This window comes from Sceloporus occidentalis, unplaced genomic scaffold (genome assembly GCF_023333645.1).
Source record: "Sceloporus occidentalis isolate IW3139 unplaced genomic scaffold, rSceOcc1.0.p SCAF_2, whole genome shotgun sequence".
NCBI lineage: Eukaryota > Metazoa > Chordata > Lepidosauria > Squamata > Phrynosomatidae > Sceloporus > Sceloporus occidentalis.
The window spans coordinates 62,823,992-62,846,266 of NW_028316982.1; the positions used below are offsets into that span (position 1 = coordinate 62,823,992).

Consider the following 22,275-nt stretch of genomic DNA (forward strand, 5'->3'; position numbering starts at 1 on the left):
AGATTGGATGTGGGAACATGTTCATAGAACCTTTTTTAAAAGCTGCAAGCAGGACAGTGTGAAAACTCTTATTCCTTGTGCATTGTAGGGTACAAAGATCCTGGGGCAAGAGTGGAGAACCGCTAGCCAGCAAGCCACAGGGAGCCTAAAGGGCCTCCTTTCCATGCCCTGACAATCCCACTCAAGAAGAAGGCTTAGAAAAAGTCTTTAACCAGCTTCAAACTTTTTCAAGCTTGTCATGATTGTCATGAGAAGGGGGATCACAGCTTGGAGGGAAGGGTTAAGCACAGCAAATAGGCTTGGAAGGCGTGTAACTCCACTGGAGATTTTTTCCAAGCCTAATTGCAAAATGTGTGTGTGAGCATGATGGTGTGGGAATGCACATTCAGTTGTGTGCCAGAGAGAGTGTGATGCCCACCACTCCAGAAATCTAGCCATAAGGAAATGATGCCCTTTCCCAGCAGAGAAGGGTGCCGAGCATCCTGATGTTGGGTAGCTCCGCCTGCAAAGGCTCCTGGAGGCAGGACAAATTTTAAACCGAGGCCCGGGGCCCAGCCCCTCCTCCATGGGCGGAGCGACCCCCAGAGACCTCAGTCTTCTTCCTGCCTAGCTCCTGGTAGGACGCATTTCTCAGCTTCTCAGAAGATCTTCCATTGGCTCCCCCAGACTTGGCCTGGCTTACACCTTACCTTTGCCTTTTTCTCTCCTTCTCTCTTAAAAAAAAAAAAAAAAAAATCCTTTCCTTCCTCCTTTTCCTCCTTTCCGCTCTGCTTTTCTCCTTTCCTCATGGCCAGCGAGGAAGAGGCCAGGCCAGGGGGCGAGCGGGCTCCCACTCAGCCCAGGCAAGCCCCGGCTTCGCCGGAAGCGCGCCCAGAGGCTCTTGCCCCGGATGAAGGAGGAGAAGTGGGAGCCGGGCCGCACCGGGCGGAGGGAGACCCCTCACAGACCGCTGCAGGGCCCAGGGCACCACCGCCGACCCGGCCAGGGTTGGAGGCTGGAGAGCCCTTACCGCCACCGCGACGGACGCCAGGGGAGGAGGTAAGCCAACCCCTCCTGCCCAGCTTTGCTCTCTGGGGCCTCCCCAGGGAGCCGGGGACCACAGACTCCTCTGTGCTCCCCCAAAGAACGAGCGACGGCGGCGCTCCGCGGGGCCAGCCTAGCGGAGCGCAGGGCTGGGGCGCCGGCCCCTTTGTTCCTCCGCTCTTCCCCCCCCTCCTCGGATGGCCAGGCCCTTTCCTCCAGGGCCCCTCCGCAGCCGGAGGCCCAGCGTCCGAGACCGCAGGCGGCGCAAACGGCCCCTTTCCCCCCCAATGGGGGTTCCCTTGGGTCCCTCTCGCCCACCAGGGGTGGTTTGGGATGGGAGGGCCCAACATCTGGCACCCGGCGGGCGTCAGCGGTCGCGCGGTCGGCCCTGGGGGCGGAGACCACGTGGGCCGAGATGGGGGCCGCCATCTTGGCCATGCGGTCGGGGATGGCGGCCGCCATCTTGATGACCCGGAAGTGGGGTCAAGAGACCATGCGGCCCTCTATGGGGGCCGCCATGTTAGGGGCGACTATGAAGGGGGGCCGCTAGGCCATGTGGCGGCAAATGGGGGCCGCCATACTGGCGACTCTGGCCGCGAGTCGGCCAAGCAGGCCGAGACCATGCCTCCCCTGGGCCAGCGGGGAGAGCCATCATGCCGCTCCTCATCCAATTCCGCCTATCAGGGGTCCCCTCGGGAGTCCACGTCCCCAGATGACCTTCGGGTACAAAGCCCCCTAGACTCCCAGGTCCAAGCCCAAACCGCCAGATCCAGAGGATCGCACAGACGGGGTTCACAGTCGGATTCAGATTCCGACAGATCTCAGGCCTTTCGCCCCCCAGCCAAGAGGGCCCGATATGCAGCCCAATCCAACAACTGAGCTCGATCTCCCTCACCCCACTCCTCGGAGGACGAGGGTCCCCCGGCCAGCATAGACTCTGCGGCCTCGGAATCCGAAGAGGGAGAGCTCTCCCAGGACGAGGGAGACTCGACCAGTGACGCTCCCATGTCTTCGCGACTCCTCAAGCCAGAGGACTATCCAACACTAATAAAGAAAACAATCAAAACCCTGGGCATCGCCTTACCACCCCCATCTGCCCCTGCTCTGGACTCAGATCTCCCCAGGGTGGGAGAAGATCTTTTCCCTGCTCCAGTCACCACGGTTCAGGAACTTCCATGCCCCTTCAACATCATGCAGGTTGTGAGGGACGAATGGAAGACACCAGCAGCCTCTAGACCCAACCACAGCGCAATTCGGAAGCAGTACATCCTTCAGCGTGGAGTCATGGATAGTCTAAAGGTCCCCCTAGTGGATGCCCCGGTGTCTGCCCTCGTCTCTTCGACAGTTTTCATCAGGGATGGCGAGGACACGCTTAGAAACCCTGAAGACCGAAGGGCCGAGGGGGCACTCAAGAAAGCACACGAAGCCAATTCGGTAGCCATCAGGGCAGCCACTACAGTCTCTCTAGCGATGCGCGCATCGCTACAGTGGGCCAAGGAGTTGCTGGAGCTGCTGCCCCACGCAGACACCAAGGTCCGACAAACCATCAACAAGATCACCAAGGCGTTGGCTCTCGGGGCAGATGGCACCCTGGACTGTGTACAACAGTGCGCCAGGGCCCAGGCGGCGGCACTAGCAGTGCGACGACAGCTATGGCTCAAAAATTGGCAGGTGGACGCTAGATCCAAACAAAACTTGGCTTTTACTCCCTTCTTAGGGACTAAATTGTTCGGCGAATCCCTCGAACCAGTACTGATAGAGGGCAAGGATAAAAAGAAAACCTTGCCCTCGTCAAAAAAGAAAGATGACAAGAGACAGTTCAGGAACCGGTCTTCCTTTCGATCATCACGGTCCTTCTCTCCCTTTCAGTCTCAGACCAGAGAGTCCAGGTCCACCAAGCCCAGATGGGCGACAACAAATTCAACAAGCGAAATCGCCCTCCCTTCTCCCCCAAGAAAGGAGGAGGCTCCAAATCCACCTCCAAAAATCAACAGTCATGACGGTGCCCCTCCAGTAGGAGGCCGACTCCAGGGATTCGCAGGGGTTTGGGAGGGATCCACGACGGACAAGTGGGTCCTCGACACCATCCTCAGGGGATACAAGATAGAGTTTCATCGCACTCCCCCCAACATGTTCATACCCTCTCCCAAGTCCAGCGACCCCAACAAATATCGCCTCCTGCTGGAAGCCATCGGTCGTCTACTCGCCATTCAGGCCATCGAACCTGTGCCAGATGCTCAAAGAGGTCAAGGGTGCTACTCCACTTTCTTCCTGGTACCAAAGAAAAATGGAACTTGGAGGGCTATCCTAAACCTGCGAGCAGTCAACCGCTTTGTCCGCAAGAAAAAATTCAGGATGGAAACCCTCAAAACCATTCTGGACAGCCTTCGCCACAAAGACTTTCTCTCTTCTCTAGACCTACAAGATGCCTATCTTCATATTCTGATTCACCCATCCTCCCGGTGTTTCCTACGCTTCAGATATGGCAAGCGCCACTTCCAATACAGGGCCCTCCCCTTTGGGCTTTCTTCGGCGCCCAGAATTTTCACCAAAGTCATGGTAGCCCTAGTCGCCCACTGGAGGACTCAACGTCTCCATGTTCACCCTTACCTGGACGACCTCCTGATCAGGGCCCCTTCAAGGACTCAAGCCATCCGGGACACCACCACCATACTCAAGTCCCTGGAGGACCACGGCTTCCTGATCAATCTGGAAAAGAGCTCCATTCACCCCAGCCAAACGATCATCCACCTAGGAGCCCTAATAGACACAAAGTCGGGGACGGTCCGCCTTCCCCCCGACCGGATCCTGTCCATCCGGACGTCAACACTACAGGTGCTACGATCGTCTCGTACCAGCCTCCGGTTACTCGCTCACCTACAGGGTCTGATGATCGCAGCGATCGAGTGCCTACCTTGGGCGAGATTCCATGCCAGACCCCTCCAGTGGCTGCTTCTGCCGCACCAAAAGGCCATTGCGCTGAAGAGCCATCGCAAGATAGTAGTGCCCAACAGCGTTCGCCAGTCCCTCAAGTGGTGGATAGCCCAAACAGTCTTCAGAGGTCGACCCATTTGGACGGCCGAAAAAGTCCAGATCACCACGGATGCCAGCCTTCGGGGCTGGGGGGCACACTGCGGACCACAGCTAGCCCAGGGACGGTGGGGCCCGGAGGAACGATCTCACAGCATCAATTGGCTAGAACTACGAGCGGTCCGCCTAGCCCTCAGGTCCTTCAGCCAGTCAATACGTCACAAGTCAGTCCTCGTGCGTACAGACAACATCACCGCCAAGGCACACATAAACCGTCAAGGCGGCACAAGATCACGGTCCCTCATGACGGAAGCCCAGTCCCTGCTATCGTGGGCAGAGGCCAATCTGTTGTCCCTAGAGGCCGAACACTTGCAGGGACAGCTCAACACCACAGCAGATTGGCTGAGTCGAACCGACATAGACCAGGGAGAGTGGAGCCTTCACCCGGAAGTCTTCCAGTCCATAATAGAGGCGATGGGCCACCCGATCCTGGACCTGTTCGCGTCCCCTGCCAACGCCAAGACTCCCAGGTTCTTCTCAAGGTTCAAGACCCAGGGGGCAGAAAACTTCGACGCCCTAAACTGCCGCTGGCCAGAGGGCCTCCTATACGCCTTCCCTCCAGTCCCGCTACTGTCTCGCCTCCTGTCCAAGATTCGAACGTCGGAATCGGAGGTCATCCTCATAGCGCCAGCCTGGCCGAGACGTCCCTGGTTCTCGGAGATTCTCAGCCAGGCGATACAGAGTCTTCCTCTCCCAGCCAGACCAGACCTACTGACCCAGGGTCAGGTACATCACCCAGATCCCACCTGGCTTCAGCTTCACGCGTGGAAATTGAGAGGAACATGCTAACCAGCTATGGCTACTCCTCTGAGGTGATCGAGTCCATTCTGGCATCGAGGCGCCCATCCACCATGAAGATCTATGAGTACACCTTCAGGGCGTTTAAGAGATGGTGTAAGAGGAAAAAGAAGGACTTCATTCAAGTCTCTGTTGCTACGTTACTCCAATTTCTCCAAGACGGCTTTGGCCAGGGCCTCCGACCTAACACAATAAAGAGACAGGTGGCAGCAATCACTTCGATACTGCCCCACAAACAGGCCGCTACGATATCACACCATCCTCACATTAGGAGATTACTCAAGGGAGTTTCCATTAGGGCGCCCCCGACAAGACACCGATTCCCGTCTTGGGACCTACACAAGGTTCTTCTAGCCCTGACGGTACAGCCATTCGAGCCGCTGAGGGAGGCGTCTCTCAAGTTCCTCACCCTAAAGACGCTCATCCTCACAGCGCTCACATCGGCCCGCAGAGTATCAGAGATCGGGGCGCTGTCGGTGAGAAAGGAGCTCTGCATCATTAGACCTGATTCCGTTGTATTGAGGCCTGACCCGACCTTCATCCCCAAGGTTAATTCGATTTTCCACTCATCCCAGGACATCGTCTTGCCTACCTTCTGCCCTCGACCAACCGGTGAGTTAGACAGGGCCTGGCATACCTTGGACGTGCGTAGAGCCATAAAAATATACCTCAAGAGGACTGCGACCTTCAGAAAGTCAGAATCACTTTTTGTCTCCTTCCAACCGCGATCCAAGGGCAAAAAGGTATCATCGTCGACGCTATCAAGATGGATCAAGCTTTGCATCCTCGAATGCTACAAGGTCATGAACCTACCCCCGCCAGACGGCATCTTGGCACATTCCACCAGAAGTGCATCCACCTCGGCTGCTTTCTCCACTAACGCGCCCCTGTCAGAGATCTGCCGAGCTGCCACCTGGAAAACTCCCTCCACGTTTGCCAGACACTACAAGCTCGACATATTCCAGTCAGCCGAGGCGGCCTTTGGCCGCAGGGTTCTTCAACAGATAGTGCCCGACTCCACCAAGGCTTCAGCAGGCCCCTCCCTGGTTGGGTCAGAGCTTTTGTAAATCCCAACATCAGGATGCTCGGCACCCTTCTCTGCTGGGAAATGGTACGTTGGTGCTTACCTGAGAGACGTCCCTTTCCAGCAGAGAAGGTCCGGGCATCCTCCCCACCCTGTCTGCCTGCAGACGCCTAAGGATCAGGGTCGGGACACACAGTTTTCTCTTTCCTTCTCTCTACTCTGAGTTTCAGGCCTTTGCCTTCTAGATGCCAAGTCTGGTCACCAATGACTTTCAAGATTAACCAGTAGCTGTGCTGGTCACTGACTGAGGTCTCTGGGGGTCGCTCCGCCCATGGAGGCGGGGCTGGGCCCCGGGCCTCGGTTTAAAATTTGTCCTGCCTCCAGGAGCCTTTGCAGGCGGAGCTACCCAACATCAGGATGCCCGGACCTTCTCTGCTGGAAAGGGACGTCTCTCAGGTAAGCACCAACGTACCATTTTGCTGAAAAAGTTTCCCCATATCTTGTTGTAGGGCCAATATATCAAAAGTATGCATAAATAAGAATGTGGCAACCTTAGTTTTAGGTCTAGTTACTGTCACCTGGAGATATCATAACTTGCAAAGATATCTGCTAGAGGTCTAGACAGGGTTGAAAGAATAAATATTGGACGAGCTTGATATAAAGCAAATATTTAGATACCCACAGGAGTCTTTATAAGTTGCACCCACTTCTATGCTATAACATTATTTTTTTAGTAAGTATAGATCTTCATTAGTTTGGAAGCAAGATGAATGTCTTGGCGTACAGGATTTTTCCACAGTCACAGTTGGGATAATAATGCTGGACTGGCTGCTTGAATCTTCTGTCTAATGGCCTGCCTTTTTTTTTAACAGCCTTTTGTTCATGGTCCCAATTGCCTGTGCACTTTTCCCTCAAAGGAGGTACAAACTTTATTTCTTCTCTTTATTTCACCCCCCCCCCCTTTTGCGGTTTCCTTGTGGTATATGTAGAATTCTGGTATCATCTGGGTAGAGGACAAGTTATCCATGTCTTTACTGGCCATTTAGCTTGGAGAACCATTGAACTGGGTCTCTTTGGCTCTTTAAAGCAAGATAGTACTCTTGTTTATTAAATACGAATGAAACATCAGATTCCATGGGTTTTTACTAAATGTATTTATTTATTAAAATATTTGTACCTCACCTAATATCAAGAGGTCTCATGGTAGCTTATAATAAAATAAATATGACTGTTTAAAACAGGTTAAAGACGTAGTAAACCATTTAATACTTAAAACAGGGCAGTGTGAAAACAGTTAAATCCATTTAAAAGTACTTGTGCAAATGTGGATAAAATCAGTCCTGCCCCAAAGACTTTAGTAAATAGCCATTTACGTTTTTGCTTGCTGCCACAATGGCAGCAGCTTGGGCACCCATCAGGCTTCTAAGGTGTTGGTGAAACCAGCTGCTATGGCGTTGTTTCCCAGGTATGTCCTAAGAAAATCCACCACCAGTACAGCATGCCTGTGCCATACGTGAGCACGCTATATGCGGCTTTAATCTTACATGGAAGGTTAAGCCACCATAAACAGAATATCGCACGTGCCATGCCGAGCAGAGGAATGCTCCCCCATTGAAACAAATGGGGTTTGAGTATACGCGGGGGTCCGAAACAGCTCCCCCGTGTATGGGGAGTGCCCACTGTACTTGACTGTTGACTAAGACCTTGGCATTGATTCCATTCCATAGTGATACGTCCCCTGCAGGATGGTTTTATGGGTTTTTTTTTAGTTTGTCTTGCAGTGCTTGTTATACCAATCTAATGTCCAACGTTTAGACTTGCTCCGCACTTAACATTGATTAAACATCTGCCTTTATGTGGTCCTTGTCTGCCTTCAGACGAAAAAAGGCAAAGCTGACCTTGTTAGGAATTGACTCCATTCGTAGCTGTATCCATTTGCTGCCACTTTCAGCTTCATGTTGCCAATCCTTTGTTCTTTAAGCAGATGACAAAGGAGCCCCTGTTTACATGCAGCTGTAGTATAGCTCTCCTAAAGAAGCTCCTACTTCCTCAGAGTGATCAGATATAAAATTTATAGCTAGTCAGGAAACTGCAATATAAACAGCTGCTTTACCATGATAGAAAAGTGCCCTGTTCCTCTTGCTTCTCCCTACAACACTCCTATTGCTAGACAATTGTACTCCATGGGTAAGAAATGACACCTCACAAGGTAAAGTGATTTGTCCAATTTTACGGAACGGTAGCCTGTGGCAGGCCACAAATTTTTACTTGCATTTTCTGCACCTAATGAGTCTCTAGTTCCAAGTCAATTTATACCAGGCAGCTTTGCCCTACATGGAGGACTAAGTGGATTCTTTCTTTCTTTTCAGCTCAATTGCCCTTTTGCACCTGGAGCCTGATCTGAGAGAGTCAATTGTGGCCAAATATGGGGACAAAGTGTCTCATGTTTATTTTAACAAGGGATTATAAGGAAGAACCATCTGAACTTGTTGCATTATCCCACCTTGGAATCCTTTCTATGGAGAAGCACCTGAGAGGGTGTGGCTAGGAAAGAAGCTCAAAAACTGCCAAAAAGAGGATCAGGCTACCTTTCTTTCTCTACTCCCAATGTTTAGGGAGGCAGTTGTGTAGATGAGCACACTTGGGTTCTGTAAGGGTTTACTTTGCATGATCTTCTTGTGGCCTGCACCTGTACTAGGAAATGGATCTGGACTTTAGTATAAGGTTGTAGTTAACTTCTGATTGTTGGTAAAAGGAAGTAGAGTCTTCTGTCTGTTTCCACTGATGATCAGAATTGGAATTAAATCTTACAATTGTCCTGGTCCTGTTCAACAGTGTTCCTCTCTCTTCTGGGAGTGACATTCCAGTGTCCCTGCCTGACCTAAAAAAACAAAACTTTACAGTGATTTTTGAAGGAACAGACAAAAGCTCTCTCCATACTTGCCATATTCTGGAAATTCAAAAGAGGAAGACTTAGGCTTCAATCATGTACAGTTTTACATAAGAGAAAGATTGACTGAACTCAGTAGGGCTTACTTCTGAATAAACATGACTAGAATTTCCCTGTTTAGCCCTGACAATGACTCTTCCTATCCTACATCACTCATATCAAAAGTGCCATATACTTGATTCATGTGGTACTCATAACAGTGTGCTAAGGTCCAGTATATTTATGATTTCTAAGTTGTAACAGTGGATTGAGATACTGTTCTCATTTACTTATAGATTCCCATCTAGGTATTTGTAGCTTAGATTTTTAACAAAGTTGCTAACTGAAGATTTCTTTGGAACTTTGTTATATGTTATCAGGGAGTTAGTGCGAATTTGAAGTCTTTCAAGCAGGCATTGCTGTACTTTAGATTCAAACTCTCCAGCTATTTGGCTTAGTAAAGTCATTATTGATAATGTAGTCATTGCATTAACTGGTCTCCTTGGCCCCTCCAACACTGCTAAACCAGCGGTATTGCTTGTTTGAAAACACGTTTAAAGAACAAAAGAAGAGTCTAGATGGATTAGATCATAGGTCCATCTAGTACAGCATCCTGTTTCCTATCTACAGTACTCAGTAAGATCCCTGTTAAGGTGGAGATGAAGGCACTAGCCCTCTCCTGCTGTTACTTGGTGGTACAAAGCTTTCAAAACCTAAAGGTTGCAAAGACCTCTTAAACACTGATAGACTTAACCTTTGTTAGTTTCTCCGATTCTCTTTTAAAGCCATTAAAACTAGTGCCCTTTACCACTTCTAGACTAGCAGAGTCCCATAAGTTTTCACATTGTGTGAATGGAAGGACCTCCTTCTCTTTGTCCTGACTCTTTTACCTATAGGTTTCATTGGACAACCTTACATATTTGTATTTTTCATGAAACAGGAAGAAATCTCTCCTCATGTGCCTCTTAGAAAGGAGATTATACAAATTAAGACACTGAAATGTTGGAAGAGTCAAAATGCAGAATTTTAGATGTTTAGCTTTCTGAGCCTTGGCCTGGATGGACAAAACTATTTGGATTTCTGATGATTTTAAAATCTTAAAAACTTTCCATCCAATTTTGGAAAATTCATACCAAATGCAAACTGCAATTAAATTCTCACCTTTCTACTTAAAAGGGGAGTAGCCAAATGTATGTAAGTTAGGACTGCTACTAGCAATTGCCCATGATGGCTGAATAGAATCCTATCGTAGCAAGCCACTTGTAAAATGGTCCAACAGTATCCATATGTGTGGAGGCAGCAGTGGGGCAACTGGAGAAGGCGGTAGCCAGTTTCAAGCCATCTACTCCTTTAAGATTTAGTTTTGAAAAGGGATGGTTATAGAAGCCCAGGTGCTGTAGAAGAAATGGTTTCAATGTACCCCTGTGCCATGGAGCAGCTGATTATCCAAGCCACCCTCCCAGAGTATTTTGGCTCCAAGGACCATTTTTGTCCCCAAAGCCAGACATTCATAGAACTGGTAGTTTGGAACTTGCCTTCTTCATTTCAGTGCAGATGCCATTTGGTTCTTTTATTCACAGCCAATTTTGGGGGCTTTTTCTTCCTATCAGTACCAACACCAACACCTTCTCCTCCAACTGGGACATAATTGTTCTAGTAGAGAAATACGACAGCCCACTCCATTTTAACCTGTAGATGGAGTGTGCTGTTGCATAACACCCCTCACATGGCAAGTGTGAGGTCATGTTGTTTCTTCCATGCCCTGCTTATGAGTTTCCTAAAGCATGTTACTGATCAGTGTAGAGAACAGGTGCTGAATGAGATCATCTTTTGTTCTGATTTAGCAATGCTGTTTTTCAGTTTTTAGTCCTATACATACTTGAAGAGTTATTCTTTTTTGTATGACAACTCTCACAACTCCCCATACCCATGCTGGATGCGGGATTCTCAGCAAAAAAAATGTTCAAAGTGCTGATTTTACAATATTCCTAGCAAGAATGAGCTCTTCCTCTGGAATCTTCCTTCACCCTCCTATCCATTCATTATCCGCCCCAAATACTGTCTGTCTAGATTCTGTGCAACTGTGGGACTGCCAGCTAAATGCTATGTTTCTCTTGCCTCTCTTAAGACAATCTCTGCCAAACTCCCATCACCCCATGTGTCTTAGTTTGTCCTGGATATGGAATCATCAAATAGATATGAAATTGAGTATTCAGTTTTAATGCTGGATGCCCCTGACAAAAGCTCTGTTACAGTCATGTTGATTTGCTTGTTTGTTTTCAGAAGGACCAACTTCCTCTACTGATCATTCAACAATTGCATAAAGTTGGTGTCATAGACTGAGGTGCTGTTGGTTGCCCTAAGTGTTCTGGTGTAAGTAAAGGGAACAACAGAAAGTGTAAAAGGGTTACCGGTGCAGCAGTGGTAGGAAAGGGCAGAGAACATTTTTGCTGCCCAGAGAGAAGGCTGCCAAAATCTTGAATAGCCTGTTTTCTCAAAGTGAGCCCTCAGTTAAAAGCACTCCAGGATGGCTGCCTAGGAAAATTGCTTGTCTTGCACAATGCTTTGAGCTTTGAGGACCTAACTGGAAGCCAGGCATTTAGGAAACAAGATGTTCAACCCAGCCATTTTCCCTCTAGACAGCAACTGAGAAAACTCTGCCTTCCCGCTGTTGCTATTGTGCAGCCCTGAAAATAAAAGTACTGCACTGGTATAATGAAATGGTAACAACAGCCTACAGTATCAAATTGATATCAGCCTGTCTTTCTCTGCCCCTGTAGCCTAGGGAACCCCATGCCCTCCAGATGATGCTGGATTCCAATTCCCATCAGCCTCAGCCATCCTGACCATTTTGAGGAATAATGGGAGTAGTTGTTTATCAGTACATGGAGAGCCACAGATTCCCCAGTCCTGCTGTAAGCAGTGGCTACAAAATGTCATGGGACAAACATATTTTCCTAACGGAAGACAGATCAGTGAAGGAAATGGGAATGCATTCCAAATTCCATGGCAGGACATGCTTTTCTGTGTGTGGATAGGAGAAAGTAAGAATCTTAATTTCTAGCTTTACGTTGAATTCACTAGGTGCCCTTAGACAATCCACAGTTCTCAGGTTTAGTGGCCTGGGCACAATACTGGCCTACCTCACAAATGTGTTGCAATGTTTGGTGATAAAATGAAATGTGAAATTATTGTACACTAGAAATATGCTGTGTTAATGCTAACTATCGTCAGTGTGTAATCAAGGTCTTACATACAAGAAGCCAAATGCTTAAAGAGTGTAGAGAAGAGAGATACTGTACAGAATCTGATTAAGCTGACCTTTCTCCATTGGTGCTATTGCAAAGGTGCTCTTTGATAAACATAGATTGGGTTTTGGTGAGAGTCTATTTCTTGCTAGTAATTATTCATTTGAAGCCTCTGCTTTGCCTTTGGATGAAGCTGTGGTAATTCGCTACAGAAACCTATTGGGGTTTTTAAACTCCTTTTTTTAATTAAAATATGTTAATTTTGTAGCCAAACTCCAGGCATATGATGATTGCTCCTTTTATTTGTGCTCATGAAAGTAAGCTGTATGGGATAGCAAATACTGGAAGATATTGTACTCAATCAGATTTGGCTATAATCAGCCAGTGACCTGTGTTGTTGATCTGAAAAGTAAAGCTAATGATAATAAGCCTGCCTGTGAGAAGCTTGGTTAAATGTAGGGAAAGAAGACAAAATAAAATACTGATTTTATGAACTGCACTTGTCTTTTCTCTTGCAAATGTTTGGAGGCATGTGTTTTAAGAACCTAAACAGAGTTCCTTCTTTCTCTTTGGTATCTAGTGAGTTATGCAGCTTGCAGCTGTATGCTTATACATTCATGGTAGACCTACAGATATGGCATATATGGCATATTGTGATAACACTAGGTTTCTTCTGTTCTGACATGGTTATGCAAATAAAGTAACCTTAATTTCAAAAATTTATAATATGCCAACACATTCTAGTATACTGTATATACTAATAGTTGCATACCCAGTACCAGGCCTTGTACACATGAGAATAACCTTCCTATCACTGGTTCTCAGCCTTTGGTCTTCCAGTCATTGACTAAAATTCTCCAAATGCATAAGCTTGGCTCATACTTGTTGCGGCTTTGTGGATCTGATATCCAAAATATTTGGAAGACCAAAGTTCGGAAACCATATTCTTATACTGTAAAATACAGTTGCTCCTCCATATCCACAAATTCTTTATGCATGGATTCAAACATCTACAGCTTGAAAATATTTTTTAAAATATATTAATCCCCAAAAGCAGCCCTTGATTTTGTCATTTTATAAAAGAGTCACCATTTTACTATCCATTGTATTTAATCTGTGAAAGGGAGAGGGGTTATGCTGGAACCAAACTCCAGCCAAGGGCCTACTGTTCAGGAAAATTTAAACACTTATTAGGGAGTTGCTAAAATCGGGCACATTTGTATGTGTTCAATGTTACTGAAGCCAGAGATTGTGGGACATGGCTCACTGTGGGGCAGAATTCTTAAGTATTCTTCGCAAAAGGTATAGCCATTGATTTAGTTAAAGCTTGCTACTATAGCAACATAATTGTGGAAGTTATGTGTATGTGTATACTGTATTGAATTTGAAAAACATTTTTATTTATAATTTGTTGAAATAACAAATAAGTCAAGTCACTTTTGTAAGTAAGGATCTTCCTAAGGATAACAGAGCCTCACATCTAGGTTTTATTGTGATATGGTCCTTTCTAACAGTGCTATAGGATTATACAGAGGACACCAGTGGCAAAGGATTTAATGGAGATTCAAGTCCCCCCCCCCTTTTGTTGTTGTGTGCCTTCAGATCATTTAAAATTTATGGTGACCATAAGACAGCCCTTCATGGCAAGATTTATTCAGAGGGGATTTGCTACACACTACAGGGACTTTACAACTAAACATTAGGAGGATTTTTCATATGGTAAGTACTGTTTGTTCATGGAAAAGACTTCCTTAGAAGATGGTGGATTCTCTCTGTAAGTGGTTTTTAAACAGATGGATGCCCACCTTTTCAGATTACTTATTCCTGCATTGCTGATATTGAACTGGATCACTGTTAGGGTTCCTTTCAGCAATCTCATTTTATGATAAACCTAAGTCTGCCACTTATTCCAAGTACAAAAATTTATTAAAAACAAAGAGTGGGTTGTAGTTGGACAGAAATGAGTATCCCTTATTTGAAGTGCTTTGGACCAGAAATGTTTCAGATTTTTAAAAAATTCAGAATATTTGCATATATATAATGGGATAACTTGGTAATGGGACCCAAATTTGAATATTGAATAAATTTGTTTTATATACTCCTTATATGCATAGCCTGAAGGTCATTTTGTATATAATATTTTAGAATACCTAGTGCATGAAACAAAGTGTACAAGCACTGAACCATCAGAAAACCATGGTCACTCTCAGCCACCCACGGGGGAAAAAACTGGATTTGGAGCATTTCAGATAAGAGATAATTCAGCTTGTATCTCTAAAAGGATTGTTGTTGCTAGGTTGATATAACCCCAGAACAGTCTTCAGCAGCATCTTATGAAGTTGTAACATATTCCTACTTCCCCTTGGTTTATGCTCCAGCTCTTCTAGTTTTTGTAATTGGCTGGTCTGGAATTATAACCCACTGGTTTGGCCAAGCTCCTGTCCCTTGGAGAGCAAGGTCCAAGATCATGTGAGGTGATCTTTTAGCATATGAAGACTGTCTGCTTGTTATACAAAGCATTGCCCATTTTTCTGACACTGAATTGAACTTTGTGACTGGATCAAAACACAGTGGTTAAAAGCAACAGCTGCAGAATTGAAGGAAAGAACAAACAGGACCCTTGCAATGTTACAATGTACTGGAGGTTCAAGTCCATAGACACAACTTGAAAGAGTTAATATCCCCACTTTGCAATATATTGTGGTTTACTGACGAGTTTGCTGTATTACTGCGCTAACAACAGTATGTGAACATGTTAAGAGACCAGCAGTTCTCAGAAAAGCAGAACTGTAATTCCAAATCCCAATATTTACTTTGGATTGGCTTAACCGTTGTTGGACTCAAGGTGAGTGTTGCAAGAAAGGTGCTGTTTCCAAACTCTGACAAACAAATTCTGCCTCTCTCCAGCTTGATGGTTGGTTTCCCCTCTCTTCCTGTTCAATCATTTGTAGTGAGATGGGTGGCCCATCCGGCTTTCCTAGGAGGGTGTCCAGTCTGATTTCCTTAAGATCATTTTGCCATGTAGGTTGTAGTATACTCATGCTTGAGTTTTATTGTTGGTTATCATTTCCATCTCTGCTTCCATAAACCATTTTTGACTCAGGTCTAAAGAGAGAAACACCAGTGCCCTCCATTTTGATTTTTAGTACCACTTGGCCAGACCAGATGATATCAAACAGAAATCCTGTTGCTGTTATTCCACACATGTATTTACTTATTGCACTTATATCCTACTTTTCTTCCAAAATGGGATCCAAGACAGGCCCCATTCTAGCCTCCCTTGTCCTTTGTAGATAAAAGGAAGTAGATTATTTTAAATGTGCATGAATTTTCAAATGTGAACTTACCTAACCAGACAGTAGCAAGAAAAAGTTGATCTGTGTTCCTGATAGCTATGATCCAGCTCAGTAGCCTCTGTGGTGGCTAGTTCATTTTTGTTTAATGTGTATGATAATCATTTATATGTAATTAATGTTGCGTTAAGGCAGCGCTTCTCAATTGTTTTCTGTCATGCCCCCCCTAGGAAGTAGAAAACATTTCGCGCCCCCCGCGCGACTGTAAATAGTATCATTTGTCTATAAAATTGTTATAAGTACACCTCTGCATAACAGAGCCTCGCACCCCCCCTTACGGTTCCTCGCGCCCCCCCTGGGGGGCCCGCCCCACTATTTGAGAAAGGCTGCATTAAGGCAAGAAGTCTGAGACAGAGTCACCATGGTGTAGTAGTTCGACTGTTTAACTAGGACTAAGTTCTCAACTCTCTCAAACCCAAAAGCAAGGAAATGGTAAGCCTCCTCTGAGTAAATCATTCTGAGAAAACCCCTTTCACCCTAAGTCAGATGGCACATGACAATAAAAGGAACATTTGAAATCCAAAATCTCAAGAATGGTGAGAGTTGCATCTCCCATGATCTGTTCAGACCGATATGTAACCAAGCTTCTAAATAAGCTGTGAAATTCTGCCAGTTAAATGATGATAGGAATAATTTAGGCTGCAATTTTTTTACCCACATATCTGGGTGTACAGTCAGTCCTCCACAATTATAGCTTAGGTTTTTGTGGATTTGATTATTTGCCAATTTTATTAATATGTATTTGCTAAGAATCTCTAGGTCCTGCAGTACAACTCTACCAGAAGTTAACCATAGAGTTGTGCTGAAGGACCTAGATGTTACTAAAGAAAACATTTTAGGCATTTGTACTGACCATAGAGTGAGATTCCTAGAGAGGTTAAAAAAATAGTGTTTTTTTTTTAATTTGTGGTTTTTCTACTTTTTCAGAGGTCCTGTGCCCTTAACCTCACGAATGTGGAGGACCCACGGTATATTCTTCTGAATTTAGTGGGATTTATATACTTCTGAGTGGGCATGCAACGGCTTGTACTGCCAGACTTCTTTGGCCTTATTTGTATAGTAAAGGAGGATACAGTATCTGGTGACATTGTTCCTACCAACTCTGGAAACTGCAGCCTGAGTAAGGCTGCTTTAGATTATCTCATCCTAAGTTTGTCTTTGCTATCTTTAATTTTCCAGGCTTTAGGTTATTCAGCCTCTGATTATTCCTTCCACCCACTCCCTTGACTTTCCAAATGTCACCATTCCAAGGGCCTCTTGTTCTCTCAACCACTGTTTACTTCATTTCCCCTTCCAATAGACTAGTCACTATCTTCAAACATTATCTGGCCCAATTAGTATTTTCTCGTAATTCTAAATCTGGATAGGGTGTGTGGGTGATGGCTTATTAAAGGCCTGCTGTTGTTGTGTGCCTTCAAGACATTTCCAACTTACAGTGATACTACAGCAACCCTATCATGGGTGTTTTCTTGGCAAGATTTGTTCAGAGGGGGTTTTGCCTTTGCCATCCTGAGGCTGAAAGAATATGACTTACCCAAAGTCGTTTATTGGGCTTTCATGACTGAAGATTTGAACTCTAGTCTTCAGAGTTGCAATCCATTGCTCAAACCACTATGCCACACTGGCTCTTGTGGGAGCGTGGGAGTGAGAAAGAATAAAATATATTACTCATTAAAGGACTATTTGATTACTATCTTTTATCCTTTCTCCCTCCTACGTTTTTGTTATGACTCTTATTTTGTTTGTGATGTCATTGTATAATTGCTTCTGTATTAACTAGCTAATTGGATGAAGATTCCCATGCCTACATAGATCTCTGTGAGTACTTGGTGGTTGGCCATGACCACATTTCTCAAGAGTTTCAGTGTGGATTTTCATAGTTTGCACCAGGGCTTCCTACTGTGGTGCCCAATGGGCACAATGGCTCTCAGACAGACTAGAGACCTGTACTCATGCCTGCTCTCCTGTATATTTCCTTCTGTGCCAAACTGAGTGTGTATCATTTTTTCAAATCTCAAAAGGTCTTCATAGTTTATGATTGTCGTTTAACAACATCTGAAGGGGCACACAGTTCCCACCCATGCCTTAGGTTCTGGGAGGAAAAAAATGGGCACATACCTTAAGCTAATGTTGCACCTACAGTCTTACTGTTTACAACATGTCGAACAGACTTAAGTAATTATTACAGCAGACAAGCTGACAACTGGTGTGAATTTGTTCAAAAAATAACCTTGATCCTTTTACTTATCTTTAGTTTCTAGGATGAAGGGTATAAAGTGCAAGCTTATCTGATACCTATTTACTCAGAAGTAAGCCCCATTGTGTTCAAAAAGTCTTACTTTCAAAGAAGCCAGAATAGTGATTGCAGCCTTCATTTTGTTTTTGTTACATATTTTAGATTTAGGGATCCTACAGGTTCCACTGCAAATTAGGGGTGCGTGGAGAGGAAGGGGGAATGACAGAATCTTTTATATATATATTTTTTAGTTTCCTGTAAACCAAGTGCAAGAGGGTGTTGTGGGTTTGGTTCTTCGTGTGTGTGTGTGTGTGTGTGTGTGTGTTTGGTCTATTTAATGTCATTGATTCCTGTAGGAAAAACAGCCAAGCCAAGCCTGACGTTGTGCGTACAAGCTGTATCTGTACTTCTATCCAAAAAGGGCTGCATGGCCTATCATTAACAAGATAGTACTTGAAACACACTGTGTGTGCCAGTGGTATTTCAAGTTGATGTGCCAATTCCTGGGCTGCATGACGCTGATCAGCCAGCTTGTTTACAGAAACTTGGCAAATACTAGTTTAATTGTTGGTAGTTGTACATGACAGGAACATTTCCTCAAGACCTGGAAGCTAAAGCTGGGCAAATTTGATCACAGATCAATCACAGGTACAAATCCCTGAATACTGAGTCATGTTGAAGTGGTGTCTTCATACTTTGAAATCATAGATCCATTGACCTTTTAAAGGATTTTACTTTAGAGAAGAGGCAGGATGGGCAGTTTTGCATGGACTTTAAACATATTTATATTTAATAGACTTCCTATACTCGGCTACTATGTTTTACTTTACAAACCAAGCATCTTTACAATACTCAAGATATCTTTGAAAAATATGTCATCTGTTAATCCATGGAAATAATTACTGGTGGGTGGGTGGATGGCTGTAGTGCATTCAAGTGCTTTCAAAATGTTATATTATCCATAGAACAATCCTGAAAGGTTGATCAGCATTCTCTCCATATTGTAGATAAGGGACCAGAGGCTGAAAGTGGTTTGTGTGAGGCTACCCAGTGAGTTTGCTGAGGAGGTAAGATTTGAACTGGGGGTTTCCTGCAAGAACCTAAGCAATCAGCAAGAGGTAGGTAGATGTACTACATAGAACAAGGTGGGAATTTTGCCATTCTTCATATGCTTATGTACTACAACTTTTGGCACCCCTCACCATTGGCTATATTGGACTGCAACTCCTGGACTGGAATGATTGTGGGAGTTGCAGTGCAATAACAACTCCTCCTCCTCCAGGTCTTCCTAATCTCTATCTCCCCTCCACTCTCTGTTGCCATAACATGCAGCTATTAATCCTCAGAGATAGGAAAGTCAGTAGAAAATGGTTAATGTGTTTAGTTTATCACTAATAAACTACAAAATCTAATTCAGTGATATTTATATTATAAGGAGGACTTTTTGACCATTATGCTTACCTAAAACTGCCTTTAATTTTAAATTAAATTATTTTACTCCACTCTGGCTTGAAACAATTGCATTAATTTTTGAAATTCTAATTTGTCATTCTTGTCTACACCAAACCCTCTTACAATCTCATGTCCTTACATTCCTGTTTTCCTTATTTTATTGATTCCCAGCAAAACTCTCAAGATTAAGAGCTTCATAATTCATGTTTGGGAGTATCCAACACAGAACACAGGTGGACCTCGTAGGACGTAGGTGTAAAGAAGATGATTCCACTTCCAAGCTGCTTGTAGAATTAAGAATTTTGATCTTGGAATTTACTAACCTATTTCACTCTAATCTTGAATGAAAACAAAACAGGTTCTGATATCCATTTGTGTTTGCAGTGGCTTTAATCTTTTGTTCTAAACCTTGAAATTTCTCAACCCTGAGGAACTAACAAAAAGCAAGAAGTTTTTTTTTTAATAAAAACCCAAGAGAACTAGATTTTTGCTGGATAATGTGAAATGTGTTGGCTCTCAGCATAGTCTCCTGTTTAATTCATTAACTCAACTTAATTCTGGAATTAATAATAATAATAATAATAATAATAATAATAACAACAACAACAACAAAGCAACAGTGGAGCAAGGATGTTCTCATCCTATTCAAGGAGGTGGATCTATGTAAATGAAGTCAGGTGGGTATGCTTGCCGGAAGAGCTCCATCTTAACTGCCCTCCTGAAAGTTTCCAAGGAGGTAGTAAGAGGGATCTCTTCCAGGAGACTATTCCAAAATCTTGGAGCTGCTATAGTAAAGGCTCTTTGGGAAGTTGAAACAAATTCCAGCAGATTATTCCCCGTTGTCCTAAGAGTGCAGGGCAAATTGTATAGGGAGATGTGTTCCTGCTAACTTGGGCCCGAGCCATGTATTACACCCAGAAGCAAATTGGGAGCCAATGAAGGTCTTTTAAAATTGGTGTTATGTGGTCAAACCTCAAAGAACCGGTGACCAGTCTGGCTGCCATATTTTGCAGTAGTTCAAGCTTCCGAACTTGGTACAAGGGTAGCCCCATGTAGAATGCATTCCAGAACTCAAGACGAGAGGTTACCAGAGCATGTACCACCGGCTTTAGGTCCTTTCAGTGTAGGTAGGGACATAGTTGGCGTATCAACCTAAGTTGGTACCAAGCATTTCTGGCCGTTGCATCTACTTGAGATGACAAGTGTAGAGACGGATCCAGAAGTACTCCCAAACTGCAAACTTCGTCCTTCAGGGGAAGTGTGACCCTGTCCAGGACAGGTTGACAAATTTCCTTCCCCAGACCTGAGGTGCCTATTGCAAGTACCTTCGTTTTCTCTGGATTCAGCCTGAGTTTGTTTTCCCTCATCCAGCCCATTACCGACTCAAGGCAGGCATTCAGATAAGAGATAACATCCTTAGTCACTGTAACAGAGACATAGAGAAACATATTTGGGTGTCATCAGCGTACTGATAACACCGCGCCTGATGTCTCCGGATGATCTCTCCCAGCGGTTTCATGTCAATGTTAAACAGTATGGGAGAACAGAATGGTGCCCTGAGGGACGCCAGATGTCAGCTCTCTCTTGGAAGAGCAACTGTCCTCCAGCCTCACCATCTGTAATCTGCTCAAGAAGTAGGAATGGAGCCACTGGAGTGCAGTGCCCCCAATACCTAGCTCCCTCAGGCGTTCCAGAAGGATACCATGGTCTATCGAAAGCCGCTGAGATGTCCAAGAGCACCAACAGGTTCACACTTCCCCTGTCGATGCTCAGATGGAGATCTCCACCCCGTATCCTGTACTAAAGCTGGTTTGAAATGGGTCCAGATAATCGGTTTCATCCAAGACAGCTTGGAGTTGGAAGGCAACTGCCCTCTCAATCACTTTTCTCAAGAATGGTAATAAGGAGACCAGTCTGTAGTTGTTTCTCACCAGGGGATCCAAGGAGAGGGTTTTTTTAGGAGCGGTTTTTTTTTTTCCAAATTTATTACAACATTACAACAAGTAATAAAACGATACATTACAATACGTTACAAACATTACAGACAAAAATCTTCCCAATACAAACAAAAATCTTTGTGAGGTTTCTCATTGATCTGTTAACATAGGCTTCCATGGAGTTTTGTATTTACCTTATCATTTATAACATATGCAATAAACTTTATTATATTTTAATTCTATGTTCTCCTTAATGTAAATTATAAACTTCCTTTTCTTTTCTTTTTCTATCCTCATGCATCTGGTCTCTGATACAATTTCTTATATTTTTCTAAACATTCCCATTCTTTTTTTCTTTCTTCCAACTTCAAATCACACATTCGTGCTGTAAGTATGTCCATTTGCATTGCCTCTATTAAATTTTCTAACCAATCCTCTAGTGTGGGTATCATTTGTGATTTCCAATATTTAGCAAAGGTAATTCTGGCAATCGTAGTCATATATAAAATTAATCGTCTATATTTTATTTCTATCTTTTTTTCTTCTAGAATTCCAGTCATGTTTAATAAAAACAATAAGGGATTTTTTGGTATGTTAATTTCTAATATTTTCGACATAGATTTCTGTATTTTTTCCCAAAACTTCTTTGTTTCTTCACATTCCCACCATAGATGGTAAAAGGTGCCTCTTTGTTTTTTACATTTCCAACATTTACCACTCCCAGCCTTATACATTTTGTTTAACCTATTTGGGGACAGGTACCAACGATAGTACATTTTAATGTAATTTTCTTTGTAGTTTTGACATAAGGTAAAAGTATTTGTGTCACGCCAAGATTTTTCCCATAGATCCATATCGATTGTTATTCCTGTCTCTTGTGACCACTTAACCATACAATCTTTTACTGTTTCTGACTCCAGATCTCTCTGCTTCAGTATTTTATAGTATTTAGATATATGCCCTCTTTTCCCATCAAACATAATATTATCAATCTCGTTTCTTTGATCTGTTAATTCATGTTCTTTTTTATCAACTTTAAATTTTTCCATAAGTTGCATTTGCAAAAGCCAATTCTTGTTAGTCAATTGTGTTATTTCATTTTGGGGCTTCATTATTAATTTCCCTTTTTCCTTTTTTAATAGTTCCTTGTATGTTATCCAACCTTTACCATCCTGTTTAGATCTT

At 44.4% G+C, this 22,275-nt stretch overlaps 2 protein-coding genes across 5 annotated transcripts in view; both read left to right on the top strand.

Annotated features, from left to right (window-relative positions):
- LOC149318463 (sideroflexin-2-like) overlaps positions 1 to 21,256 on the top strand; it is a 60,451-nt gene extending 39,195 nt beyond the window's left edge. Inside the window, exons 14-16 of one of the 4 annotated variants that reach the window (XR_016280039.1) lie at positions 6,808 to 6,855; positions 18,709 to 18,768; positions 19,325 to 21,256. Coding sequence is in view for 3 of the 4 variants with exons in the window: in XM_089509766.1 (XP_089365892.1) it covers positions 6,808 to 6,855; positions 8,305 to 8,404 (148 nt within the window). In the remaining variant the exon portion in view is untranslated. Of the gene's footprint in view, positions 1 to 6,807; positions 6,856 to 8,304; positions 12,587 to 18,708 lie in introns of those variants that run through there. The other 3 variants (XM_089509769.1, XM_089509766.1, XM_089509767.1) reach the window with 3 other exon arrangements.
- On the top strand, positions 400 to 4,999 carry LOC149318464 (uncharacterized). Its single transcript, XM_089509765.1, has one exon. It carries the CDS (start codon positions 2,029 to 2,031, stop codon positions 4,900 to 4,902), a length of 2,874 nt encoding a protein of 957 aa, XP_089365891.1. The 5' UTR covers positions 400 to 2,028; the 3' UTR covers positions 4,903 to 4,999.
- Positions 21,257 to 22,275: the final 1,019 nt, after the last annotated feature.

Bases quoted from the DNA above. Each gene is read 5' to 3' on its own strand.
- LOC149318464 (XM_089509765.1), top strand. From the start codon at position 2,029: ATGTCTTCGCGACTCCTCAAGCCAGAGGACTATCCAACACTAATAAAG.